The sequence below is a fragment of the Dysidea avara genome, chromosome 4, assembly GCF_963678975.1.
Source record: "Dysidea avara chromosome 4, odDysAvar1.4, whole genome shotgun sequence".
NCBI lineage: Eukaryota > Metazoa > Porifera > Demospongiae > Dictyoceratida > Dysideidae > Dysidea > Dysidea avara.
The window spans coordinates 41,863,217-41,888,853 of record NC_089275.1 but is presented as its reverse complement, the minus strand read 5'-3'; the positions used below and the strand labels follow the sequence as shown (position 1 = coordinate 41,888,853).

Genomic DNA, 25,637 nt, shown 5'->3' with positions numbered 1-25,637 from the left:
TAAGGATCATGTATCCATTGCTTGTAGGATCCATCAATGCAAACTTAGCATAAGTTAATACCTGTCCAATTATTTGTAGTGATGGTTGCTATGATATAATTGTTTACATTGTGCCACTAAATATCTGTAATTGAATTAGGTAATTCTCTCCAACTACAACATCTCTTATAGTCATAAAATGACTAGCACATGATAAAGTTGCTCCATTTATGGTTTTATGGTAGTGTTTTAATAGCACTGCACAGATTGGAATTTAGATGTCCATTTGTCACCTGTGTGGTACCTATTCCATATAAACACATCACACCTAGCTACATCCTGAATGTGTACTAACTTCCTGTTATGCTATAATACTGATGATACATAAATGGGAAATACACAATTACGCTCAAATATATGAATACTATTATAGAACTGTAACTAGGTATATAAGAGTAGTGCTGGCCATGCTTGTAATATAATTGCAGTTTAGCAGGATTGAAATGTTAAAACTGTATCTCATAGCCTATATGAGTATAGGCTTATTATTTGATGGCATATTAGTCTGGAGTTATGAGACAAGGAACAACTCAGTTTCAGAACAGCCAGATGAGTCAGAGTATTGCTTTGTTAATGAATCTGTTGTCAGAAAAAAACTTGATGGTACACAGTTCTGGATTGTTGATGATACTGGATATTGGCTAGTGGTTAGCAATGGTACTGATTTGCTCTTGTTATCTGTAAACATATCAGACTGTGAAGATACCTACAATCCTGATATTGCTATATATATTTTGAAAACTTTGGTCAATTGCTTTAATGTTTTATTAGCCACTTGCATTATTGTCCTACATCTGTGTATCAAAGAGCTACGAACTCAGCCTGGTATACTCATCTCAATATTATACTCTTTAACGCTGGTACTACATGTGGCAATATTTCTCCATAACAGATATCAGTATACACACAAAGTCAATGACCATAAAGGAGTCTGTGGTATGTTTATATATGTGAGAGCAATTGTAACTTTTTCCCGTAATGCTACAACAATCATCGTCTTTTTTCATTTCGTATACCTCATGTATGAAAATTACAGACTGAGATCAAATTCTAACTTTGATACAAAGCTAATGTGCAATTATGTCACATTCATTGTTTCTTTGACAACCATCTATGCACTGGTCAGTGTACCATATGACATTGCTACAAACAGAATTGCCTTTGCCACAGTTGGTGGATATTGTGCTACTAACTTTGCAGCGGACCACATGACAACATCCTTTGTCATCTTTACCATATTAGTTTCATCTACCATTGTAATACAAGTAGTACTGTTTTGTATTGGGATGGCATTGTACTTTATGACAACAAAAAACTGCTGTGGAAACAAAATAATCAATGTCCGAGTATGTTTTGCATTGGTATCCACATCTGGATTGAATTCTATTATGTATTTCATTTCTTTCTCCTTTATACGGTCTACTGAGATCCCTTTTTTGCTTAGCAGTGCTGGAACACTATTAGAAATGCTGGTTTTGTTGATAATCTTCTTAACGTCGACAAAGGTCAGGAGTTCATTAGTGCAATCATTTCAGACACCAAGTAACAAGGACACTGACATAAATATCAACATATAATATAATGTAGTGCATTATTAACATATTTAATCATATCAAGCAATTGGGAAAAAACTTCATTACATGTTTACACATTTGAGCTGAACATATTGAGGATTGAGGAACATATAAACACACTGTTTTAAAAGTGCATTGTAATACACCACACTTTTAAAAACTGCTATGGAAACACAACCCACAAAACACAACCCAAGCTTGTGAATATCTTATCTATCCCATGCATGCACCTGTAAAATCTCTGCAGGTACTTTTTCTATTGTTGTCTTACCTATCAGTGGGATATTTATAATTATCCTTTTATTGCAATATCCTCCTTATTATGCACAGGGAAAATTATACTGCAAGGAATTGAATTTGACATAACAATATTGTCATTACTTGCATGCCTGCAACCCAATGAGTAGTCATTATGCATGTTATTACTAATAAAATAATAACAGAGTTGAATACAGGATATACATCATATACAAATATGGTGTTGTGGTTTTATAGTGCAGAATAGCAAACTGACTACATTAACTTGACAATGTAGTATATAGTAAAATTAAGCATGTATGACATATTTCTTCATTGTTTAGAAAGACTGACATTATTTTTATGTAGTGATGATATTCAGCCAAATGATATACATACATGTACAAGACTGATATATTGTATATGAAAATTGAACTGTCCACCATTTTAACAATTGAAGTGTACCAGTCCCTAAACTTCTGTTGTCAGCACAAGAGATTTAGGATGATAAAGCTAGGGACTGTGCCCTTTGGTAGTTTAAGTTAATTGTTTACCTCAAGTTTGCTACCTCTATAAGGTTGTGAATACAATAATATGGTGTTTACCCTTACTCTTATCTTATGCCACATACAGTGGTATAGGGAAATTCTATGGGTGCTAATCAGGGGATCATATTTTGGTGAATGTTTTGCAACTGCAATACACCCACTCAGTCATGAGCGAATTCAAACACTGCCAAGACTTACAGAGTCTTGACACCAACATGACTGAATGTAAAGGGAGCCTGTAGGTGTATAGTGTAGGTCATTTTGGTAACATGTTCTTGAGTGGTTGTCAGGAGCTAACTAAGCATTGGATGTTGTCTCAATGGCTGACAGGAGTACAAATGAATATTGTTATAGTACAATTCCAAAGCTGTTTATCAAAAGTTCCCATACAATGTTTGGTGCAAACTTATAGCAAACAACATGTTTGTGGCAGTACTGTACGGACACGTCTTCACCTTTTTGATAGCACTGGTGGCAACACTACCATACTATTATTGGTTTTAGCCTCAGCCACTTAGTACTTTGGTTAATGAATTTCAAATGATAGTGTTGTAATAAGTGTCTTGCAGAGCATTGAAAAATTGGCTCAGACAAACAGAGTACAATTGATTTCATAGACTTTATATAATTATTATCTCTGTACCAACTGATCGACCATGCACAACCATCAGATAGTTATTCATATCTTACTGGTTGCTATTCTTGTGCAAAATACCACCTGGCATCAGTGGTTATGATTTGTGGTTCTATGACATCATGCAGGAGTATATACCTAAATTCTTCCAAGTGAGGTGCTGGTGCGTCATATAACTAACTAACGATGATAAATTGCATTAGTTTGTTAACAGACTGCACAGCTGAAAGATGTTGAAGTGTCTTGTAGTAGCCTACATGTATTTGTTGATGTTGTATAATGACATCTCATTAGTGTGTAGTATTGAAGTCACTAGTGATAATGTTACAGAAAAAGAGTCACTACTAATGCAGTCAGAGTATTGCATTGTTAATGAGTCAACTGTTAGAAGAAAATCTGATAATAGAGATCTAACTATTGTTAATGATACTGGAGATTGGCTAGTAGCTAGTGATGGTAATGACTTCTTCATCCTCACTACAAATGGACATGTTGTGAAGATGATAACTACAATCCTAACATCGTCATTTACGCTGTAAAGACTGTTATGAATTGTATTATCTTCATATCAGCTGCTTGCACTATTGCCCTACACTTGTATCTAAGAAACTTACAAACTGAGTTTGCAATTGGTAAACTGGTTGTCATAGTTTGCTTCTTTGTGCTTGTGTTATATGTGGCAACATTCATCCACAACAGGTACCAGTTTACACACAAAGTCAACAACAGTGGAAGCATCTGTGCTGTGTTTGTCTATGTGAGAGGAACTTTGGTATTCTTCTATCATTCAACAGTAATAACTATCTTTTTCCACTTTACATACCTGATGTATAGCACTTTAAAACTAAGATCAAAGAAATCTAACTTTGATATACACTTGACATGCAAATACATCACAGTCATCATTTCTCTAACAACTGTTTGTGCATTAATAATTATGTCATATGACATAGCAGTCAGTAGAAATGCTTTTGCTACCAAAAATGGATACTGTGCATTTGAAGATAACAGTAAAGGATTATTGTTCATCCTTGTTATACTACTGTCCCTAGCAATTGCTGTACAGTTAGTATTGTTTGCCTTTGGAATGATATTATACCTTTTGGTGACTAGAAACTCTTGTGAATTCAAAACAATCGATTTTAAAGTATGCCTAGCGTTGATATCCACATCAGGATTGAACACAGTCTTGTTTTTAACATCGTACTTCTTGGTTCAATCTACAGGCATTCCATTTCTACTTAGTTCTGTTGGCACACTGGTGGAACAATTAGTTTTGTTGATAATATCATCTGTGAAAGTTACAAGAGCTGTGACTTCAAACAGTACTGAACAGCAATTAAAATTGCAAGCACACACTTGTAAGCATTATTGTGTATTATACTGTGTGTAATTGCATATATAATAAAGTAATTAATGTTAATTCAAATTTTGTGTTGTTATGCATGTTCAAAATTTAAGGTACAGCTAACCACATATGCTATATAGCTACGGGTTCCAAAACTTGTATCCGGATGTGGCTTTTCAGTTTTATAAACTAAAGGCAAATATGGGACATTCTTTAGTAAAATTAAGTATTCATTTTTGCAACTGTATTCTCTGTACTGATTGTGACACAATTCAAAACTGTAGTATTGTGTATATGATTTACTTTATATGCCAATTGAAATACAGGGTATGTTATGCAGCATTTACACTACCAGAACTATGTGCATACAAACGGTACAGTACATAACATAACATCTAATGCTTTATAGAGGGATGGAATGTTCTTCGATATATTATGTACACTAGTTGTGTATACAAGGCACATAATTGGCCTCTTGCAAAATTGCACAAACATGAAATGTGTGTACAGGGGCATATCCAGGAGGTGGTTTCCAGATTTACAAATGCAGGGGTTGGGGGCACATCGCCCAGCCACTGACATTAAAATGCTTTAGATTTTTATGCATGATTACATGAATGGTATAAGCTTTCAATATGTTTAAATTTCATTTGGAGATGTATATTCACTATAATACTTGACCAGCCATGAACCATAGCTAATCGACATTTAGCATTTAAAGGGAACTAAGCATAACAAGCTACTGAATCATTCTTTAATTTATATTACTCATATTCCATTATGAATGCTCTATTAGAGTGGTTTTGACTGGAATTCATTTGACTGCTCTATTATTGCCTTTCTATCTTTTCAATACAGACCTCAATCTACTTTTAAGGAATCAATGTAAGTTTTTATTATTATCAATACTGGGAAAAAGGCATAAAACCTGTGAGTCTTGCTCATTACAACAAGGAATAATTAAAATTATCTAATCTAATTTAAAGTCACTTACAGAGTTCATCAACACTGACTTTATTTGGTAATCGGTTCTCATTCATTGATAGATCTTATAGCAAAAAAGTTTCTGTGGACAGCCTTTGGTGCATGTGACTTAAATATCTTGTAACTGTGCCCCCTTGCCACACTGGGAAATTGATGGAAAATTGATCTGGTTGTATATTAACATTTCCATGGAAATCATTGACATATCAGCTCGATAATGGCAGTAGGAAAACAAAGGGATGTTGAGACACCTTAAGCAATCTTCATATTGTAAGTTAGATATAGTTCTGCAATGTACTTAGTAACTCTTCTTTGTACAGATTCTAACATCTGATAATCACCAACATATATAGCTTGGCCCCCAGACAACATTAGCATATTCTAATGTGATCTTAATAAAGATTTGCAGAGCAAAGTAAGAGTTGTACTATTCAATGATATTAGCCGTGTTTGCAGTTGCAGCTGTTTGGTTGTGAAACCTGAGGTTGAAATCTATCAGTATACCTAAATTTTTGTGTTCGGACACAACATGCAATGGATGTTCACTCATGTAGTGGATTAGCGTTTCCCAGACATTATGAATAATTTTACTATGTTGTAGGAATGAGGCTATTATGCTCCAAAAATTGAGCATTATGCTTTTGAGCAGTGCTCAAAACATCACCTATTATGCTTTTGAGAATTGCTCATTATTCCCAAAATTATGCCACCATAATTGGCTAATAATGCCAGTTTAATGCTGTATCAGACCATTTTCATTGATGTTTAAGCTTCAAATAGTCTTGAATTCTTTAGTTGGTTGCTGTATTTCATTTCAATGTGACTGCTTCATAGAGTAAATAATATTCAGTGACTGTTCTATTAGAGTTTCTGACTGCTCTATTAGAGTATCTCTATTTTTAAATGGAATTGTGCAATCTGTAGATTTTCCTACTGTTACAGCTTTATAATCACCTCAAAATGCTAGTATAATTCCTGATCCCACACATACCTATTATGCCTGAAATTATGCTGGCATAATCGCCGCATCCCTACTATGTTAAACTTTAGAAGCCATTTTCTTGACTATTTTTCTAAGGTTAACGAGTCTTGTTGGAGTTGCTGTACACTTTCATGGTTAACAATGGGACAGTAAAGCTTGACATCATTTTTCCTACTACACTGTAGCTATACTGCATGCTCTGCCCTGTTCCCATTTATTATGTATATATAGTTTGGTTATTGTATAGTGAACCCTGAGCTCCATAAAGATAGATAAGTTGCTATGGAGCTTGCCATTATACTACACCTGTATTTTTTGAATGCTAGCTAATGCCCACCCCAGTGACCCTATACCACCATCCTTCCCCATGTTAATATATGGCAACACTTATATGAAAATGCTATCTAAGTGGCTAGGCTTGAGCCAATTATGCTTTGAAATCTGAAAATAACTTATTATGTTTTTGAGCAGTGCTCAGCCTATTATGCTCAAAATTATGCTCTTAAAATCAAGATTATGCTCTAGAATTGGCTAATTTATTAGAGTATATCAACCTTTCCTGACTGGTGTATTAAAGTGACTGCGCATGCAGTATTAGAATATCTTGATCTTATTTCTGTGAAGTGTGAATATCAGCCAAGAAAAGCATTACATATTTTCTTGATATGCATAGAATGCAGTATTAAGGTGTAGTGTGTTCATGTTTTGCTGTATTATTGGCATGCACATTGTGCATTTTAATTAAAAATCTTGAAAATTGTCCTATAATGCTGGCATAATGCTTGATACTTTTGCTAGCTTATTATGCTTGAAATTATGCCGGCATAGTTGGTGCAAACTTATAAATGGCACTAAATTGACAAGGCTACTTCTTGAACTCTGAATGCACTGAATTGTCTTAAATGATGTTCAACTACGTACTGAGTTTTGCCATTTAAAACATACGACCTATAATCAATTATCTACGAGTATACATTGATTGTGTTTAATAGGATAATAGGGTCACATGTACATGCTATGGTGCAGCCACAAAATGTCCTATCATGATCAAGTCAATGAAGTCATAGACACTGAGCAAATATATACTGCACACAGCTATGTAGCTAACAATACACTTAAGATCTGTTGATACTGTTTCAAAAATGCATAAAGACAAATTTAAAATTTGTGTGCATATTTACATCAATTTTGTATTATGGCAGTGTTATTCATGGTCGCTTTTTCTCTACAGGCTTGTACATAGAACAGGATGTAGGCAGCTGAGTTCTGTGGATATGAAGTTATGAACTGTTTAATAGATATTTTATAAAACTTCTCTTTACATGAAGTGTATATTATGGGAAGTACTTTCAAAAATGCAATGAAAAAAGCCAATGCAAAATTTGTATGTGCATACATGTATTAAAGAAGAATATTATAACACATGAACACTCTGTTAATCACATGTGACCCACTGAGTGAAAATTCAATTAGTTTGCATAAATCTGTTTTTAAAATAGATCATATTGAAATAATTATACTGTATACATTGGTAAAAATATGTATGCTACAAATTTAAAATAACTTTATGCACATTTTAATTGCTTCAGTAAACAATGAAACAAAACTTGAGTCATTATAACTTATAGATGTACCACTGGATCTGCCTCTTCATGGAGAGTATAAGAATTTCATTTCTGTGCCATAAAGCAAAATTATACGTATGCATGTTGCAGTAATATAAAAATGTAACTTTACTGTTGCTATTTCTAAACTCAAACAGACTTCTTGCTTGAAAGCATAGCGGACCGCTATGCTTTCAAGTATAGTTTATTCCACTATCAACATATACAAGTACACAAAAAATTGGAATTTTCAACTAGAGTAGGGACCAAAGCATATCGATAAAAAGTACTGACACAAGTTTAGTAGTGCACGATATTAAATCACAGTAGAAGTGTTATATCCCTACTATGCTCAAGATACCATAATGGGAATGCACAGTAGGAATATAGTTTAGTTTACTATATAGTTTACTATATAAAGCATAGCGAATTGATCAAGGGTATACTTTACTAAACTATACCCTTGATGAATTCCTAGTTCTCAGTACACAAGTCTCAAATAGCTTACTATCCCATAATTACTTGTGACTTACAATCAATTAAATGAGTGCTTGTAATTTATACTTATGGAATATGTATGTAGCCACTCGTCTGTACAATTGATTGTTTTGCTCTTCCCACTGTCTATCACTGTAAGTCCATGCACCATTCACTATAAGTCAGCTATATTCACCAGATAAAGTTTATACAAGTGTATAAGGAAAATTAGTACTGTAGTTTAACATTTGAGTATATAATAGGATCACAGATAAAAAAACAACAACAATGAAACAGGGGAAGTCATCTACACCTGCAGCTAGGGGTGGTTCTAGAAAATGTGCTGACTGGTTTCTAACTCTGAGGTAGAAAAACAGTTACTTTGCCCATTAGGGTTAGGTTCATCTTGAGATGTTGTTATTGTAGTTTATTTAGCTATAGCTGTGAGTAGTCACCCTGGCAAGTGTTTTCACAGTTGAATCTTACCATTCATGCAGATAGATTTGATACCTTAAATTGTAGAGCAGTTACATAAATTAAGATACATAGTTGAAATGATAATCATTTTTAGAGGTGCTTAAGCATGCTTCAAGACACAGAAAAGCTTAGATAATTTTATGGCAGAAATATGCAATTTAGGTAATTTGAATGCTAAAAAATTTAGTAATAAAAACTTGGTTTTAGACTTAAACTGAATATTTAAAAGCTGTGCTTGTCTGCAAGCAGCTATACTAGTTGACATTAATTCCTACTTCAGCCTGTCAGTATAGTATGAAGTGAGGACTAAATTAATGTCAACTAGAATAGCTGTAGATGTGGATGACCTCCTTTGTTAAACTGCTATTTTTACCTGTGGTTCCTATTCAAATGTAAAATTTCTCTTTAACACTTGCAATTGTTTGATGTTTATTTTTTTGCAGTAACACAATTCGTTAACCACATTAAAGGAAAAATGGTGCCATGCAGGCACATTAATCCCCAGCCCCAATTTTCAATGACTGAAATTTGAAGTCACCATTCAACTTCTTTTTCAACTATGTTCCACCTGTTATACTCAGTTACAAACAAAGAACAGTACGAGAAGCACCTCTGCAGTCAATGCACTCACACTATGGAAAATAAAATGCTGAAGCCATGCTATGAGTTACCACCAATCAACACCTATGCAGTAGTGGAGAAAGAATGGAACACAAAGGAGGACAAAGGAGTGAGTATTGTAGTTGCTGCAGATGGTAAAAAAGGCATGACTCTCGGGTTGAAGTGATGTCAATGAAGGAATCAAGCCTGTGGCCTTAAATACACTTCACTGGAGGAATCAGTCAGTCATTCAGTCATTCAGTCAGTTAGCAGTTAAAGTTTCATAGAAATTTGTTGGAAAGCTCTGAAAACATTTGCATATGCCTAACAATACTGCTAGGCTGTTGAAGGAAAAGTGAGTGTTTTGAAAGTCCAAACCTCCATGATCCTTACTATACAGTACATCAGTCTTGTACATTCACAACTCTTATACTCAGTGCTCCCATGTCTGAAGACCTTCAAACATATATACACCCTTGAAAGAAAACAAAGGAGAGCAACTAAATTCTTTCTTAACAATTTCCACTCATTATACAGGTCTTGCTTAGCTACTCTTAAGATGCTACCTCTGTTGTACAATATGAAATTAATGATGTAATCTTCTTTATAAAGTCATACAAGACACCAACATCATATTTGATATCACTAAGTACATACAGTTCAGTACTTCCACATCACTAGATTTGGTACTTCCACATCACTAGATTTGGTACTTCCACAAAGATGATTCACCCCAGGTGCTCTTCAAACTTAGCTCAAAACTTCTATTTTCACCGTTTACCCTGCCTATGGAACTCTCTACCCATTAATTGTGGATTTGACCCTACAAACAGAAGCTATCAAACACAAGTTACATCCCTATAATGTGGAAACTTTTTTGCAAGCGTTTGATGACAACAATGTTCATATACTTTCCATTACCACTGTCCCTGTAGCCACTGTAAAAGAATGACAAAAATGCCAATTTACGACAAACTGACATAACTAGTCCCCTCAAAGTAATTTAGTTATTTTCCCCTTGTTGTTGTAAATAAATTCATAATCTGTAATACTATTAATTTATTGGCAGAACTTACCCATGGCTTTCAGTGTATTTTTGTACTGTAAAACGTTAATAATAATAATACAAGTGTATTTTAAAATCAACGGTGTTAGAGTAGATGCGATCGACCAGAGCCTCGCCACTTTTTGGGTGAAATTAAAAAATCTTGAAAACCAAAAAAGTAGCTAGTGAACATGCAGTGCTTATTTTCCTTGGAGCAGACCCCCCACACTACTGTAGCTGCCTTTGGCAGTGGTAAAGTACTCTGATGCCCCAAAACACAAACGCCAACAATAAAACACAAACTGAATGGCAAACTTTACAAAGCCATAACTATTGTAAGGTTAGCAATAACTGACCAGCAGTGAAAGTAAGTCAATAAGCAATGCAATATGTCTCAATAAGTGCAATGGGCACTAGACTGTTTCACAATAAAAAGTTATACTGGACATGGATAGTTTATCCTTCTGTAATAAGAGGTCACAATTTTAAGGCATATAAACCACCCTTTTCCATGCTGCCACTTTTTCAATAAGAGCTATAAATGATTGGAATGGACTTCCATATGAATGTCAATTCAATAGATTTATGGTACTTCAATTGGTGTGGGCAGGGGACAAGAAACCGGTATACCCATTGGAGTTAATCAATGTCTCACTTCTTGGGGTAGCACGTGTTGTTTACATAACTATGATGATACTTCTGAGTTGTTAGCTAGAGGTAACTACTTGTTGTTTACATAAGTATGATCATATTTCTGACAGTCATAGGGTGAATTTCAGAAATATAATCATACTTACATTACGTAAACAAGTAGCTACGTATATACGTACCTCTAATAACTCAGAAATATGTGAATGTCAGAAATATGATCATACTTATGTAAACAACAAGTAGCAACTCAGAAATATGATCATACTTATGGCATAAGTGGGAGCCTACTGGATTGGATGCAAAACTTCCTCTTTGGTAGAAAGCAGATAGTTGTCCTTAACGATGACCACTCTTGTTTTCAGTAGAGTACCGAGGGGCCTGCTGTTCTTGTTATATTATGTCAATGATATTCCATTATCTGTGGACAACCCAACCTTACTATTTGCTAATGATGCCAAGATCTTTTGTTCAATTGGATGCGAAGCTGATTACTTGCAACTTCAACATGATATTGCTAAACTATATGAATGGTTAACAACCTGGTTGCTCAATTTCAATATTAGCAAGTATTACCTTTTGCAATTAACACTTTTACAGTATTGTATTAATGTTAGTGAAATCGCACCTACTGAATCGGTCAAAGATTTAGGAATTATTGTTGACTCCTCTCTTAAGTTTCATATGCACACTAGTACAGTAGCTGCTAAAGCCAATCGAGTACTAGCTATAATCAACAAGTGATTTGAGTACTTAGACACTAACATGCTTGTCCGCCCTGTACTAGAGTATGGAATTACTACTGTTTGTACTTGACCAACAGTGTATTGAAAAGATTCAAAGAAGAGTCACTAAGTTAGTGAGAGGAATTAAAGAATTGCCATATTTTGACAAATTATGTAGTCTTAACTTACCATCCCTTAGATATCAACATATTAGAGGTGACTTAATTTACACTTATAAATCGATTCACAATTCGTCGACCCTACATCACTTTTACCTTTCGGTCATCCTCCATCACCAGAGGCCATTGTTTCAAAATATTCAAACCACATGCTACATGTCTACCGCACAGCCATTTCTTAGTCATGTAGAGTCGTTAATGACTGGAATGGCCTCTCAGATACTACAGTTAATGATTCAACTTACTTGTTTAAATTTTTATGTTAATAGGTGTGTGTGCGTGTGCGTGCGTGTGTGTATGCATGTGTGTGTGTGTGTGTGGTGTAATATTTGCTACTGTCTTGCTTTGTGTTTATATATGCATGATGTATGTTTAGTTTGTTGTTGTTTTTTGTATTACTACAACAGGTAGGAACGGCATTGTGCTGATTGTTATATATTATAATAAAGCAATGAATCAATCAATCTTATTGTGACTACTAGTATGATATTTTTGTATGTTTAGATCAGATTTTTACAAGCTACCTCCAATAACTGCTAAATTTTCCGATTGCTGTAAGCGAGACATTATTTTAGGGAAATCAAGTAGTTGTTAAAGAGGTAGCTACTTGTTGTTTACATAAGTATGATCATATTTCTGACAGTCATGTGCACCATTATGTAAACAACAAGTACTCTAAAGATGTGATTGGTCATGTTGGCTGTAATATCAATCGTCTCTTTATTCCCAGTGTGTCTACCATTGTTAAGAAAAGGTCCTTTTATTATCATGGGTTTGTTCTTTGGAATAATCTACAATCAACTGTTTTGGAGGCTACTACTCTTGTCATTCAAAAAATTGTATTGGCATTAATATTAATTCTTTGTGTTTGTTATATGTGTATGTGTGTATACTATATGTATGTTTATTTTTGGCATTGTATCTATATGTGTTTTGCATGTACACTCTTTTGCTCACAGGGTTCCACTTAAAATCAATATTTGGTTACTGAGTAGACACCCTGTTTAATTAAAAAAATTAGCTCTAACAACTACTCGACCTCCCAAACATTGTGAGACATTAATTAGCTTTATATAAGATCCACCTAATATGCTAGCATTATGCTGGTTAGCCTATTATACTGGCATATAATGACATTAGGTATGTGTCATATTGCCAGGATAATAAAAGTATAATAGGCTAGAGTGTTATCATAATGCTAGTATATTAGGTGGATGTTTCAAACTATGTAACTTAATTCCATGAAAATATACTATTACTCCCTAATAGAGCAGTCAGTGGAAACTGCAAATTACAATAGAGCACTTTGCATTGTACATAGTTCCTTAGATTGGTATTCTCTAATAGCCAGAAGTCACTTTGTAGTGAAATACTCTAATAGAGCATTCAATGATTGAAATATTAAAATTTCTGACAGCAAAACTTCAGTATATTTGACTCAGGTCTAGTCACCATCATCTTGGATAGTTACCGTGATTCGCTTTATTTTCATGCAAAAATTTTTCGTGATAAAGGTTTTCGTGTAAAAATATTTTCGTATGATTCACGTAAATGACTGCTCTATTAGAGTAGTTCGATCTTTGATTAAAAATTTCGTGCAAGAAATTTTCGTACAAACTTTGCATATATACGAAAATTATTTTACAATGAAAAAATGTAAATTACGGTACCATTTTACCTGCTACTGGTTGCTAGTGTAATACAGAGCACTCAATCACGATGCATTGCCAGTATACAAATTGTAATTTTTGAGCCACCAATTCAATTGAGTTTGGATTGAATTATTTCCGTACACCACCACACTTTTGTGCATCTTTCACAAAATGGATTTTTGGCCAGTGTTCTTCTACTCTAGTGGTGGATACCTTCTGTATTATTTACCCAATCTGGTGACCATTGCATACTTTATGGACATTTACTTGAGTATTTTTTTTTGTTTGTTCATTTTTCTTTTGTTGTAAGTTTGTGTTAGTTATATCACTGTGCATGTGTATCAAGTGTAATTGTTATTGTGTATGCAATTGTATGGTGTACCGGTACCATTGTACTGTATGTGAATCTCTCTGCCAAGAAGGAATGGATGACTGATTGGTGGAGTTTAAATCAGTCATCATCATCATCGATCATCATGTTTTAGAAATACAGGTGCAATAGAAGAACCTCCATATTATAGTATAAGGACAAAATAATTTGGCCTTATAATAGGTCTGACTCTGTACATTTTAAGTGAAGGAAACCAACCAAAAATACTGTGGACTTAAGCCAAAGTTTATTATAGAGATGTTCCTCTGTATCGAAAATCATTAAAGATGATGTAAACATGCAGCAGACTAACATATGAATATAGAATAGTTACAAAGTTGAAAGTACAATAAACCATTGACGATGTTGATAAAGACATTATAGTATTAAAGCAGGTATTTGAATTTTTCACTGTAAGCTGACATGCTGTAGTCTTATCATTAGCTATTCTACAGTGAATGTTTTGCTAATTAATAGTTGATTAAAGTTATAGTGTATCATTAAAATATTGCAAATAATAGTGCAAATGTTGAATCTTGATTGATCAATTAACTTTCCATTAGTGCAGATGTGTAATCTTGATTGATCAATTGACTTTCCATTGATTGGTTTACCAGTTGTTGTTTTTTTTTAAATCTTACAATGATTTCATGGCAATGTGTCCAGTATAATATAGCTATACAAAGCAATTTAATAACATTACACATGAAACAACACATAATCAGCTAGCTGCATAACAAAATTTGGCTTTTTGTCCAGCAGTGAAATTCAATCCAAGTTCCTAATAGTAGAGTGTACATTTGAGTATCTTTATTCAAGCATGTATACACAGAAATGTATCTCATGTTACTAACATCTTATCAGTATGCACTGCAAACAACTTTTGCTGTTGTGCACATTTAGTAAAGGATCTGACTCAGGCTAAGTATCACTTTGCGGAATTCGTGGCTCTGAGGAATGCATAAATACTAACTATTATTATTATATATATGGTTAGCAAAAGAAGTGAAAATGTAGGATACAGTCATCACCAACCTGTTCTTTTATGCTTGCATTTTAAAAGTAGTTTCTAGAGGTATATAGAGTATACTGGTATGAAACATTCCAGGTTCCATTTTGAATTTGAATACTTTAATGAGTTTAAGAAGATACAGTTATCCTATTTACTGAACTGCACTCACTGAGAGAGATCATAATGATATGCAGTAAATATTGTAATCATTAATGTCTGAAATGATTTATAGATCATGTATCCATTGTTTGTAGGATCCATCAATTCAAACTTAATACCTGTCCAATTATTTGTACTCGTGGTTGCAATGATATAATTGTTTACATTGTGTGACCAGTTTCTATAATCAGAAAATAGGCAATACTCTCCAACTATATACAACATCTGTTGTTAAACATAAAATGACTAGCGCATGATAAAGTTGCTTCATTTATGGTTTTATGGAGGTAATTTAATAGCACTACACAGATTGGAATTTATATGGGCGCCCATTTGTCACCTGTGTGGAACCTAATCCATGTAATAACATCACACCAGTGGTTACATGTGGAAAGTCTATACTATAGCTTCCTGCTATAATACTGATCCATAAATGACAAATGCACACATGTATGAATACTTTTATGGAACTGTAACTATGTGTATAAGAATAGTTCTGGCCGTGCTTGTAACGCAATCGCAGTTTAGCAGGATTGAAATGTTAAAACTGTATCTCATAGCCTATATAAGTATAGGCTTATTATTTGATGGCATATTAGTGTGGAGTTATGAGACAAGGAACAACTCAGTTACAGAACAGCCAGATGAGTCAAAATATTGTTTTATTAATGATTCTGTTGTCAGAAAAAAACTTGATGGTACGTACACAGCTCCATATTATTGATGATACTGGAGATTGGCTAGTGGTTAGCAATGGTACTGATTGCTCTTGTTATCTTTAAACATATCAGACTGTGAAGATTCCTACAATCCTGACATTGCTATATATATTTTGAAAACTTTGGTCAATTGCTTTAATGTTTTATTAGCCACCTGCATTATTGTCCTACATCTGTGTATCAAAGAACTATGAACTCAGCCTGGTATACTCATCTCAATATTATACTTTTTAACGCTAGTACTACATGTGGTAATATTTCTCCATAACAGATATCAGTATGCGCACAAAGTCAATGACCATAGAGGAGTATGTGGTACGTTTATATACATGAGAGCAATTATAACTTTTTCCCGTAATGCTATAACAATATTGTTTTTTTTTTTCATTTCGTATACCTTAAGTATGAAAATTACAGACTGAGATCAAATTCTAACTTTAATACAAAGCTAATGTGCAATTATGTCACATTCATTGTTTCTTTGACAACCATCTATGCACTGGTCAATGTACCATATGACATTGGTACAAACAGAATTGCCTTTGCCACAGTTGGTGGATATTGTGCTACTAACTTTGCAGCGGACAGCATGACATCATCCTTCATTATCTTTACCACATTAGTTTCATCTACCATTGTAATACAAGTAGTACTGTTTTGTATTGGGATGGCATTGTACTTTATGACAACAAAAAACTGCTGTGGAAACAAAACAATCGATGTCTGAGTATGTTTTGCATTGCTTACTCATTTATACGTTCTACTGAAATCCCTTTATTGCTTAGCAGTGCTGGAACACTATTAGAAATGCTGGTTTTGTTGATAATCTTTTTAACATCGAAAAATGTCAAGAGTTCATTAGTGCAATCATTTCAGACACTAAGTAGCAAGGACACATAAATATGAACATATAATATAATGTAGTGCATTGTTAACATAATGAATTATATTAAGAAAAGAAATTTAAATAGCATATGTTTACACGATTGATGATATCGGGTTACTATATAATGGGTTTACTCTCTTCAACATGTTAGTGCATACGTATATATACCACAATAGAGTCAGTTGTTGTATTTGGATAGAATGAGTTAGTTGATACATAGTACTAAACCAATTATGTAAAGCCCTATAATGCCCATTAATAGCATAGGTGGTCAATCATCTGTAAACAACACGCACACACAATGCTATGAACTATTACAAAGTGCTTCAATAGGCTAAAAGAATATAGGGAGATTCAAAATGCTATAAAATTATTTTGGTGGGTGTTGGACCCCTCTACTATAACTACCATAGTAGTCTAAGACTAGTTCAGCTGGTTTGTTTATATCAACATTCACTGCTTTAACATTTAAGATTTATAAAGCCTCCATTCAGTTTTCCTCATAAACTATGGTTTTGTTACAGTAACTATAACAACAGGTAATATCAAAAATTACACTAGACTGCATGTTGCTGAGGATCAAGTCACCACTGGGTCTGGGATTTTTTCTGCATTCTTCACATTTCAGTTACATGTTTCTGACTCCCTGTATCACAGGCTTTTTAGCCTTCTCACAGGTCCCTAGTGGGATAGTATTTACAGAACATCCAGTGTTGGGCATAACGCATTACGTAGCATTATTACTTAAAGCAGTAACAAAGTAATAATATTATAATGCACTACATTTCTTATGCTAGTAATATCTAGCGGATAATTACTTTACATAAGTAGGGTCCGTAAACCAAAATATCAACTTTTACAAATTGTTCCCCCTACCAATGTGGGATGTTCATTGTAGTATACCATTGCTAGATCCACCATGAAACCGGATACAAGATTGTTGTCTTCACAAAAATATCGCCTTTTGTATCTCACGAAATGCAAAATTTCTTTTTATAATTTCATGCTCCACACACAGGACCAGATAAAACTTGCTACTTATCTATCCTAGAGATGTTGTAGTTTAAAAATACGCACAGCAGTAAACAAATGATTCACTAAATTTGCAGTACAGGGCTGCTTTCTTTTAAAAATTACAAAACAAAAGACAAACTTTCGAATTCAAGCTGCCCTACCAACCAAGACAAGAAAAGCCAAATCTTCTTCACAGTATTGTGATAAGGTTAGGTGCATAGTCTGTCTATGTTGTAAATCTGGAAAGGATCTGAGACTTCTCACTATCTGGGTGACGAGCGTCAAAATTTTCTGCAACATTTGGAAATTATATCGTGCCTTCTAGCCATTTCCAACACTTCTGCAGCCACATGCAATACCCATCAATTACGGACTGTAATGATGACAAAGATGTCCCTGGACAAATGGTACCAATGATTGTCAATTATTATTTCATTGATACCCCCAATGCGTTGTTCAAAGCTCTAGAACATGCACTGGAGGCAGCTAAATCGTCCAAAAATAACTTCACCCTTCATGCTCCACAGTGGCTTCAAATCTTTACTAGATCGCCCTACATCATGTTGCAAAATATACTGAATAAAGCATGAAATCTTTCATTTTTGAATTGAGCTAGGTGGGGCTCCTGGAAAGCTACATTATATGAAATCACAGAAATAACGACTGCTACTACTGCCAAACACTTTGGTCCATCTTTTATCATCATTCTAAACAAAATTAGGTGATCAGTGCAGCATCATAAGTGCTGGAAGGGACTTCAGCGTCATTGAGAGAATCCCGTGAAATGAAGCATGAAATTATTGACATTTGTCACCCAGATGATCTCATTAATAAGACTACCTCATTATAGTGGCCATGTCAAGCAAGTCCCAAACATAGCTAAGGTGCACTTCATGGCCTCAATAACAAGACCGCCTCATCAACAAGACCACCTCATTATAGTGACCATGTAGTCTCACATGGATGGTTTATGAGGGGGCAGAAAATAAACCATCCGGTTACTGCTGCATAGCGTTGGGAAACACTGAGAAAATGTGTATCACGATATATCATGGAAGATAATCGATACAGTTTTACCACTCTATTTGTTGGGGAAAGCTCTGTAGGTCCCAAACAATAGCTATAAAGTGTATAGATCATGGAACCAATGAACAGAGAAATAGGGATTTGCTGAATATACTCGAATACGCCAAATCACAGGAAGACCTTAAGATTTATACTTTGGGCTTGTAACTATGGTGATTTAATAACCCAGTAAACTGCAGCAAGAATGTATACCTGTTCAAATAAAAATTACATAGATGATAAACTCAAAAACATTTTATTATTGTGAAGCTTGCTAAGGTTCACTCAAATTATTTTTGGTCACTGTACTACCACAGGACCATGATATAGCTATGGTCCAAGAGGGAGGCAACACCATGAGATTGATGTACTTCTGAAAATACCTGTATGTTTAATGGAGAAAATATGACCCAGACCATTTAAACACCTGAGACTACATGTATTTTAATCTTGCAACCACTTTCCATGAAAGGTATTATAACACAACACTACACAAATTTCAATCATTTTTTTGTGGAACGAAGCATGCATGCATTGCTTTATTCGAGTGTCACATTGAGTGTTATTTTACACTGGGACCTAAGATAGATACACCTACAGCAGTTGGTGGTTGGCATCATTCAGTATAGTCAACCAACACAAATCACACAATACTCAGTCAAGCACTCAAACACAGTACTGTGGCCCATCTGGTGATCAAGTTTGAATGATTGAGGTTCCATTTCAAATCTACAACTCAAAAGAGGCTTGTGGCTTGTCATTGATCTCAAAGAAGTATTCAACCACTGTAATTCAACATTTGACACCTCACATTGATGCCAAACATTCTATTGGATACCCATGTCAAATGTGCCTAAGGGTCCTTAAAATCCCAGCACAAAATGTTGCCTACCTAACTTTAAACAAGTCTTAACACCTGGCACAATGTAACTGTACATCATGTTGTGACCAATCACCTCTGGATATTTGAGGGGTCCCAAAATGTCTGTTATACATATAAAATGGGAAACAGGGAAATAGCTAGAGAGCCACCACTCTTCTGAGAGAATAAACACACACTCAGATTGCGAAAATATCTTAATTAAGTTACACAATCAATAACAAAGTAATGAACCATACAATTCAGTGAATATCCAGGGGAAAAACCTTCTCAATCTTATTAGGCAGCTGGTTTACATTAGGCAAGCCATCTAATAACACAAATACTATTTTTTGGAATTCAGGTTGGTTAGGTTACCTTATTACACAGTGACCTCATTAAGCAGGTGGCTACATTAAGCAGGTGGCTACATTAAGCAGGTGGCTACATTAAGCAGGTCACTTTGTACACTATTGCAACATTTGGGGATTTCCAAGTAGGCAGGTGACACAGTAATTCAGGTTTCATTGTATGTAACACACCACACACTAACTTGGCCTCAATTTTAGCACCAGATGAAGTGTTGACTCTCTCTGTATATCATATTCAGTCTACTTGCTGTGGTTCTCAAGTTGCATCCGTTTGAAGATCAACTTCTGACCATCCATCGGGATACCCTTCTTGTACTGGATCTCTGACTTGATGTCTTCGACAGTACCACACCCCTCCACTTGTAGTGTAATGGTCTTGCCAGTAAGTGTCTTGATGAATATCTGAATACCTGCACAGTATGTATATAGAGACTGTGGTCCTCTACTAAAAGTGCAACTATATGTTATGTACAGATGAAAAGATGCAGTATAAAACTAGTTACATGAAAACTTTTAGTCTTATAGTATTTTCTGCAATTGTGACTGGACCTGCGAAATAGGTCATGTGGGCACATGTTTTTGCATACATTTTCAAACTTTCATCACTCATAACTTTTTGTACCATTATGTTATGGCAATGCAATTTTTAGCTCTTGGTAAGCATTTAATTGGCTTTATGATACAAGAATGCAAATGTTCTGTTCCAGTACTGATATATAATCTGTAGTGTTACAGGGTGTAGTTTGTGCCCGCATGCCCTGTTTTCGCAGGCCTGGTCAAATATTTAGGTTTACAAGTTAGTGAAGTTACAATAGAGTTGGATTATTTTCCAGACCAATCCTGTTTACTAAAAAATTAAATAAATACATTTTAGCAAGAGTAAATCATTGTATCTTATGAAAAGAAGATTATAAGTCACTAACGTTGGTATAAGTATATGTACATGTACATACGTGTGACGTTCTTCGGGTAACTATTGACTACTAAACCATGAAGTTTCCAGAAAGTTGAATTTACCACAAAGTGGCTTAAACAGATGCATACACAAGTCACTAACAGAGTTTGTATGATTGATATGAATCAAAAATGTCACCACCTCTCTAAAGCTCACTCAATCAGCACTTATATCATAAGCATGAATTTACTATAATATCCAGAAAGGCTTGTGGCTGGCATTTTTGATGGCCCTTGTACAGAACAACTATTTTAACATCTGCACCAAAACTGGAACTACATATGAAGGATGATGATACTCAACATCAACGTTATGATGCTGAAATGACATCACATGACCTACTCAAGAGACCCTGACACCTTGATGGCCAGGACACTTGTCCACTGTACTACACATTTAGACCTCTGATACTAATTAGGTTTTAAAAAGACTTCTTCACCAAGAGTAATCTGAGGTGTGCAGAATAGAGGGGTTCCACATGCACTTTAGCACATCCAACCATTAAATCACACAAAGCATGTTCTATTTATCCACAATGACATGACGAGAACGACATTACGAGCACAAGATGACTGCATTATTTTTTTGGGGGGCGGGGAGCTAATGTACAGGCGCCTATGGAAATATTGTTTTGATCGATCATGTTTCAGCCAGGGAGGAATATATCGAGTGCTAAGCAACAGTTACGATTACAAGACCAGGCACGGTTACAAGACAATAAAACAATTCTTGTTGTCCATCGCTATAACTCCAAAAAGCTCTTACCACATAAGGTTACAACTTTAACAGCACATTGGTTTTCCCTCTAGACAACAAAAAAGTCAAAATGAAGTACGAGGAAATCGCAAACAAGTCAGATTTTCACTTTGCAGGTCACACAATTATTGTATTGCATGCTAGATAATTTTGAGATAATGCTAGTTTACAATGGTTTTTTTTTGTTACATTATACCCATACCTGTTGTCAGTATCTTGCTTCGCGAGTGAAACATGATTGATCAAAACAATTTTTTCATAGGTACCTGGACATTAGTCTCTCAAATATTGTGACCATATGCATCTTGTGCTCGTGACATCATTGTGGATAAAGTCTATAAGCCACACAATACCTCTGCTCGCCTGATTTTGGTTTTACCCCTAGAAAGATTGTGGAGTCTTTTATAATGTTATAGTGTGACAGTGCTTCTGCATCATCGAGATATCTCTCTCCAAACACTAATTGTTGGTCATCAGGTGGAATGCCTTCCTTGTGCTCGATCCTAGCCTTCACATCTTCAATGGTGTCTTCTAAATCTACCTCCAGAACAAAAGTTTTTCGATCAGATGTAATATAAATTCGCATACCTAAAGGAAATTTTAATAGGTGACATATTGGGTAGCAACAGTAAGTTATCAAGGTGGTGGCACAACAATAAATCTTTACTTTGATCTTTGTCACTTTTAGAATAAAAGTGTGAGCATAATTTTACACAAAACATAGAAGCCGCGAAAGAGATTTTATGACAACTGCTATTATGTAAGAAGGCAGGCCCGTAGCCAGGGGGGGTTCGGGGGGTTCGGAAGAACCGCCCTCTTGGGAAAAAGGTCCACAATTTCAGTAAAAAGGTCCACAATTTTAGCAAAAAGGTCCACATTTTTAGTATACAAGTCCAAATTTTCAGTAGCAAAAGTCCATTAGCTCCAGTTTAATAAACACCACTAATAAGAAGCTAAATTAAGTGCTCCGAGTAGCTGGCTCATTCAGTGCTTGTAATGCACTGCAAGATCGAGATACTCTAATAGAGCAGTCAACCACCCTAATAGAACAATCACTCTAATAGAACGGTCACAATTATGTTTTCTTCTAAAATCTGTATGTAATTACTTAATTTATTTACAAAACCATGTTTGTTGCCTTAACTAGAACTTTCATAATATAAAAATTTTGGTGGGCAAGCCCCCCCATGCAGAGCCCATAAATAGCATCCATGCTTCAATGCACGATCCAACAGAGCGTTCAATCTTTCCCATTCTTATTCACTGTGACATTCCAATATATTATAGACACAGATGGTATAATTACAGTAGTATAGTAGAGATATTTCCCAGATGTCATCCAAATAGCTGGTCTTAAGCCTACCTAAAAATTGTTATTTTTATTGACTGAAATGCCACTAAATTCAACCTTTTAGTGTCTATTTTCAAGAAATTTCCTGGGGGGGGCATGCCCCCAGACCCCCCTAGTTTCAGCATGCTTCGCATGCTGGGTGTGCTTCACATGCTGGGTGTGCTTCACATGCTGGGTGTGCTTCGCATGCTGGGTGTGCTTCACATGCTGGGTGTGCTTTGCATGCTGGGTGTGCTTCACATGCTGGGTGTGCTTCGCATGCTGGGTGTGCTTCACATGCTGGGTGTGCTTCGCATGCTGGGTGTGCTTCACATGCTGGGTGTGCTTCACATGCTGGGTGTGCTTCACACACCATAATGTAATCCATATAAAAAGGGCCTCAAAAAAGGTCCACTTTTCTTCTAAAAGAACCTACCCAGATAAAAGTCTGGCTACGGCCCTGTCTTTTGGTACAGTTTCTCAAAGCCTGTCAACACAAGGAAACCTGTATTCATAGCGCGCCCTCCTATTCGAACCACTACTTCGATAGCAGGCTCGTGCAATACGCTACCATTTCTAAAGGGCGGGAAAAGTAATTGGTTGTTTACTTATTTAATTAACACTTTGAGACTTAAGTAAATAATTTAGGTCATCAGTAAAGCTAATAAGAGAAACACATATGTCAACGTACCGTCTAGTGAAACAACCCCGGTGAAGGGGAACCAACTTCTAATCGCAAGAGCAGCACATGAGAAAAACGAACCCACAAGCGATCACAATCACTTAATCGATTCCCGTACTATGTAGACAGTGAGAACTTCGACCCAGTGCATGCCAGGCGTTGCAATCGACCCCTTTCTTTTAGAAAGTTAAGGAATACATTTGTGATAGTCTACTCGCGAAATTTACATGATATGCACTGTAGGGTAAGGCGTGTCGTCCTCGGGCGTAGTTGAAAAGTTGGTATGCTGCCGTACGTATCAAGACACACGGTAGTGTGTCGTGCGGCCCAAGAAGCCGGCGTGCAACATCCTTGACAGGAAGTAAAAAACGCAATTTTCGCACCTCCGTAGCTCTGTGCTGCCTTGATGAAACAAGACGATTTTTGCTGTGGACACTCCCTCAAACTTCAGTACTCCACATTCCAGATTTGAGCGAAATCGCGTCAGGCGTTCCCGAGATATGCGACTTCAAAAATTGGCTTAGTTTCTTCGTTTGTTTTCCTTCTTGTTTTTCTTCCTCTTTTCGCACACTTACAAAAAGTGCTATAAAACGCGAACGCCTTATCCGATTGCCTTGGAATTTGGCACACAGAAGGGGGTATAAAGACGCATCTCTGTACCAACTTTGGATGGAATACCATAAACAGGCAAAGAGTTATGAGCAATTATTCACGAAAAATAACACCAATATGTTGTCACGCCTACAGGGTAAACCGCGTATGGAAAGAAGCTGAAAATCGGTGGGTGAATAGGTTAACTATTGAACCTCAAACCTTTTGTGGTTTGAAAGAAATCGAGCTTAAAACCAGGAAGATACAACGAAAAAACCAACAGTGTGTAACAATTACGCAACCGAGATTAGCTAATAAAAAACGACTACTTGCCATGCAAGCCTACCAGATAAACCGCTTGGGGTAATGCTTTGAAATTCGCTGTACAGATGGAGTAATCATCTTAGAAAGGCTATTCAATGGTGTAGAAGAATCAGACTTAAAGCCACGGAGTTATAACACGAAATCCAACTTGGTGCAGCAAGTGCGAGATCGAGATACTCTAATAGAGCAGTCATCCTAATAGAGCAGTCACCCTGAACAGAATTCAAGAGATCAGTTAGAAACAAGTAACCTGTATAGAGATCAGCTACAAACAAATCAACCTTGGAGAGTTCAGCTACAAACAATTTACCCTGTAGAGAGATCAGCTAGAAGAAGTTACCTTGTAGGGAGTTCAACTACGGAAAGAGATAGTTCAGCTAGAAGAAATCACCTTGTAGAGTTCAGCTACAAAGAAACCACCATATAGAGAGTTCAGCTACAAACAAATCGCCCTGTAGAGAGATCAGCTAGAAGAAGTTACCTTGTAGAGAGTTCAGCTACAAAGAAACCATTATGTAGAGAATTCAGCCACAAACAAATCACCTGTAGAGAGTTCAGCTACAAACAAATCTCCCTGTAGAGAGATCAGCTAGAAGAAGTTTCCTTGTAGAGAGTTCAGCTACAAACAAATCACTCTGTAGAAAGATCAGCTAGAAGAAATCACCTTGTAGAGAGTTCAGCTTCAAAGAAACAATCATGTGAGAGTTCAGCTACAAACAAATCGCCCTGTAGAGAGATCAGCTAGAAGAAGTTACCTTGTAGAGAGTTCAGCTACAAAGAAACCATTATGT

The 25,637-nt window shown here is 35.6% G+C and overlaps 2 protein-coding genes across 3 annotated transcripts; one reads left to right on the top strand and one right to left on the bottom strand.

Moving 5' to 3' along the window:
• Positions 1-477: 477 nt before the first annotated feature.
• LOC136252204 (uncharacterized) lies at positions 478-5,536 on the top strand. Its single transcript, XM_066044598.1, has 4 exons — positions 478-1,544; positions 2,220-4,393; positions 5,239-5,265; positions 5,427-5,536. The coding sequence occupies exons 1-2, from the start codon at positions 483-485 to the stop codon at positions 2,220-2,222; spliced, it is 1,065 nt and encodes a 354-aa protein (XP_065900670.1). The 5' UTR covers positions 478-482; the 3' UTR covers positions 2,223-4,393; positions 5,239-5,265; positions 5,427-5,536.
• Positions 5,537-16,748: 11,212 nt separating this feature from the next.
• LOC136252207 (polyubiquitin-like) lies at positions 16,749-24,184 on the bottom strand. Of its 2 annotated transcripts, none has more exons than XR_010699413.1 (4): positions 23,941-24,180; positions 22,273-22,507; positions 20,391-20,618; positions 16,749-16,892 (listed from the first exon to the last, which is right to left on the bottom strand). XR_010699413.1 is itself a non-coding variant. In XM_066044601.1 (4 exons), the coding sequence occupies exons 2-3, from the start codon at positions 22,503-22,505 to the stop codon at positions 20,449-20,451; spliced, it is 393 nt and encodes a 130-aa protein (XP_065900673.1). In that variant the 5' UTR covers positions 22,506-22,507; positions 23,941-24,184; the 3' UTR covers positions 16,749-16,892; positions 20,391-20,448. The 2 variants fall into 2 exon arrangements, 1 of the variants encoding a protein (XP_065900673.1); XM_066044601.1 differs by having other exon boundaries at positions 22,283-22,507; positions 23,941-24,184.
• Between the last annotated feature and the right edge of the window lie 1,453 nt (positions 24,185-25,637).

What these genes read in the sequence shown, in the direction of transcription:
- LOC136252204 (XM_066044598.1), top strand. Translation starts at nt 483, where the DNA reads ATGTTAAAACTGTATCTCATAGCCTATATGAGTATAGGCTTATTATTT.
- LOC136252207 (XM_066044601.1), bottom strand. Translation starts at nt 22,505, where the DNA reads ATGCGAATTTATATTACATCTGATCGAAAAACTTTTGTTCTGGAGGTA. An exon ending in AGGGGTAAAACCAAAATCAG is followed by an intron (nt 20,619 to 22,282) that starts GCGAGCAGAGGT and finishes CATACTGTGCAG; the next exon opens with GTATTCAGATATTCATCAAG.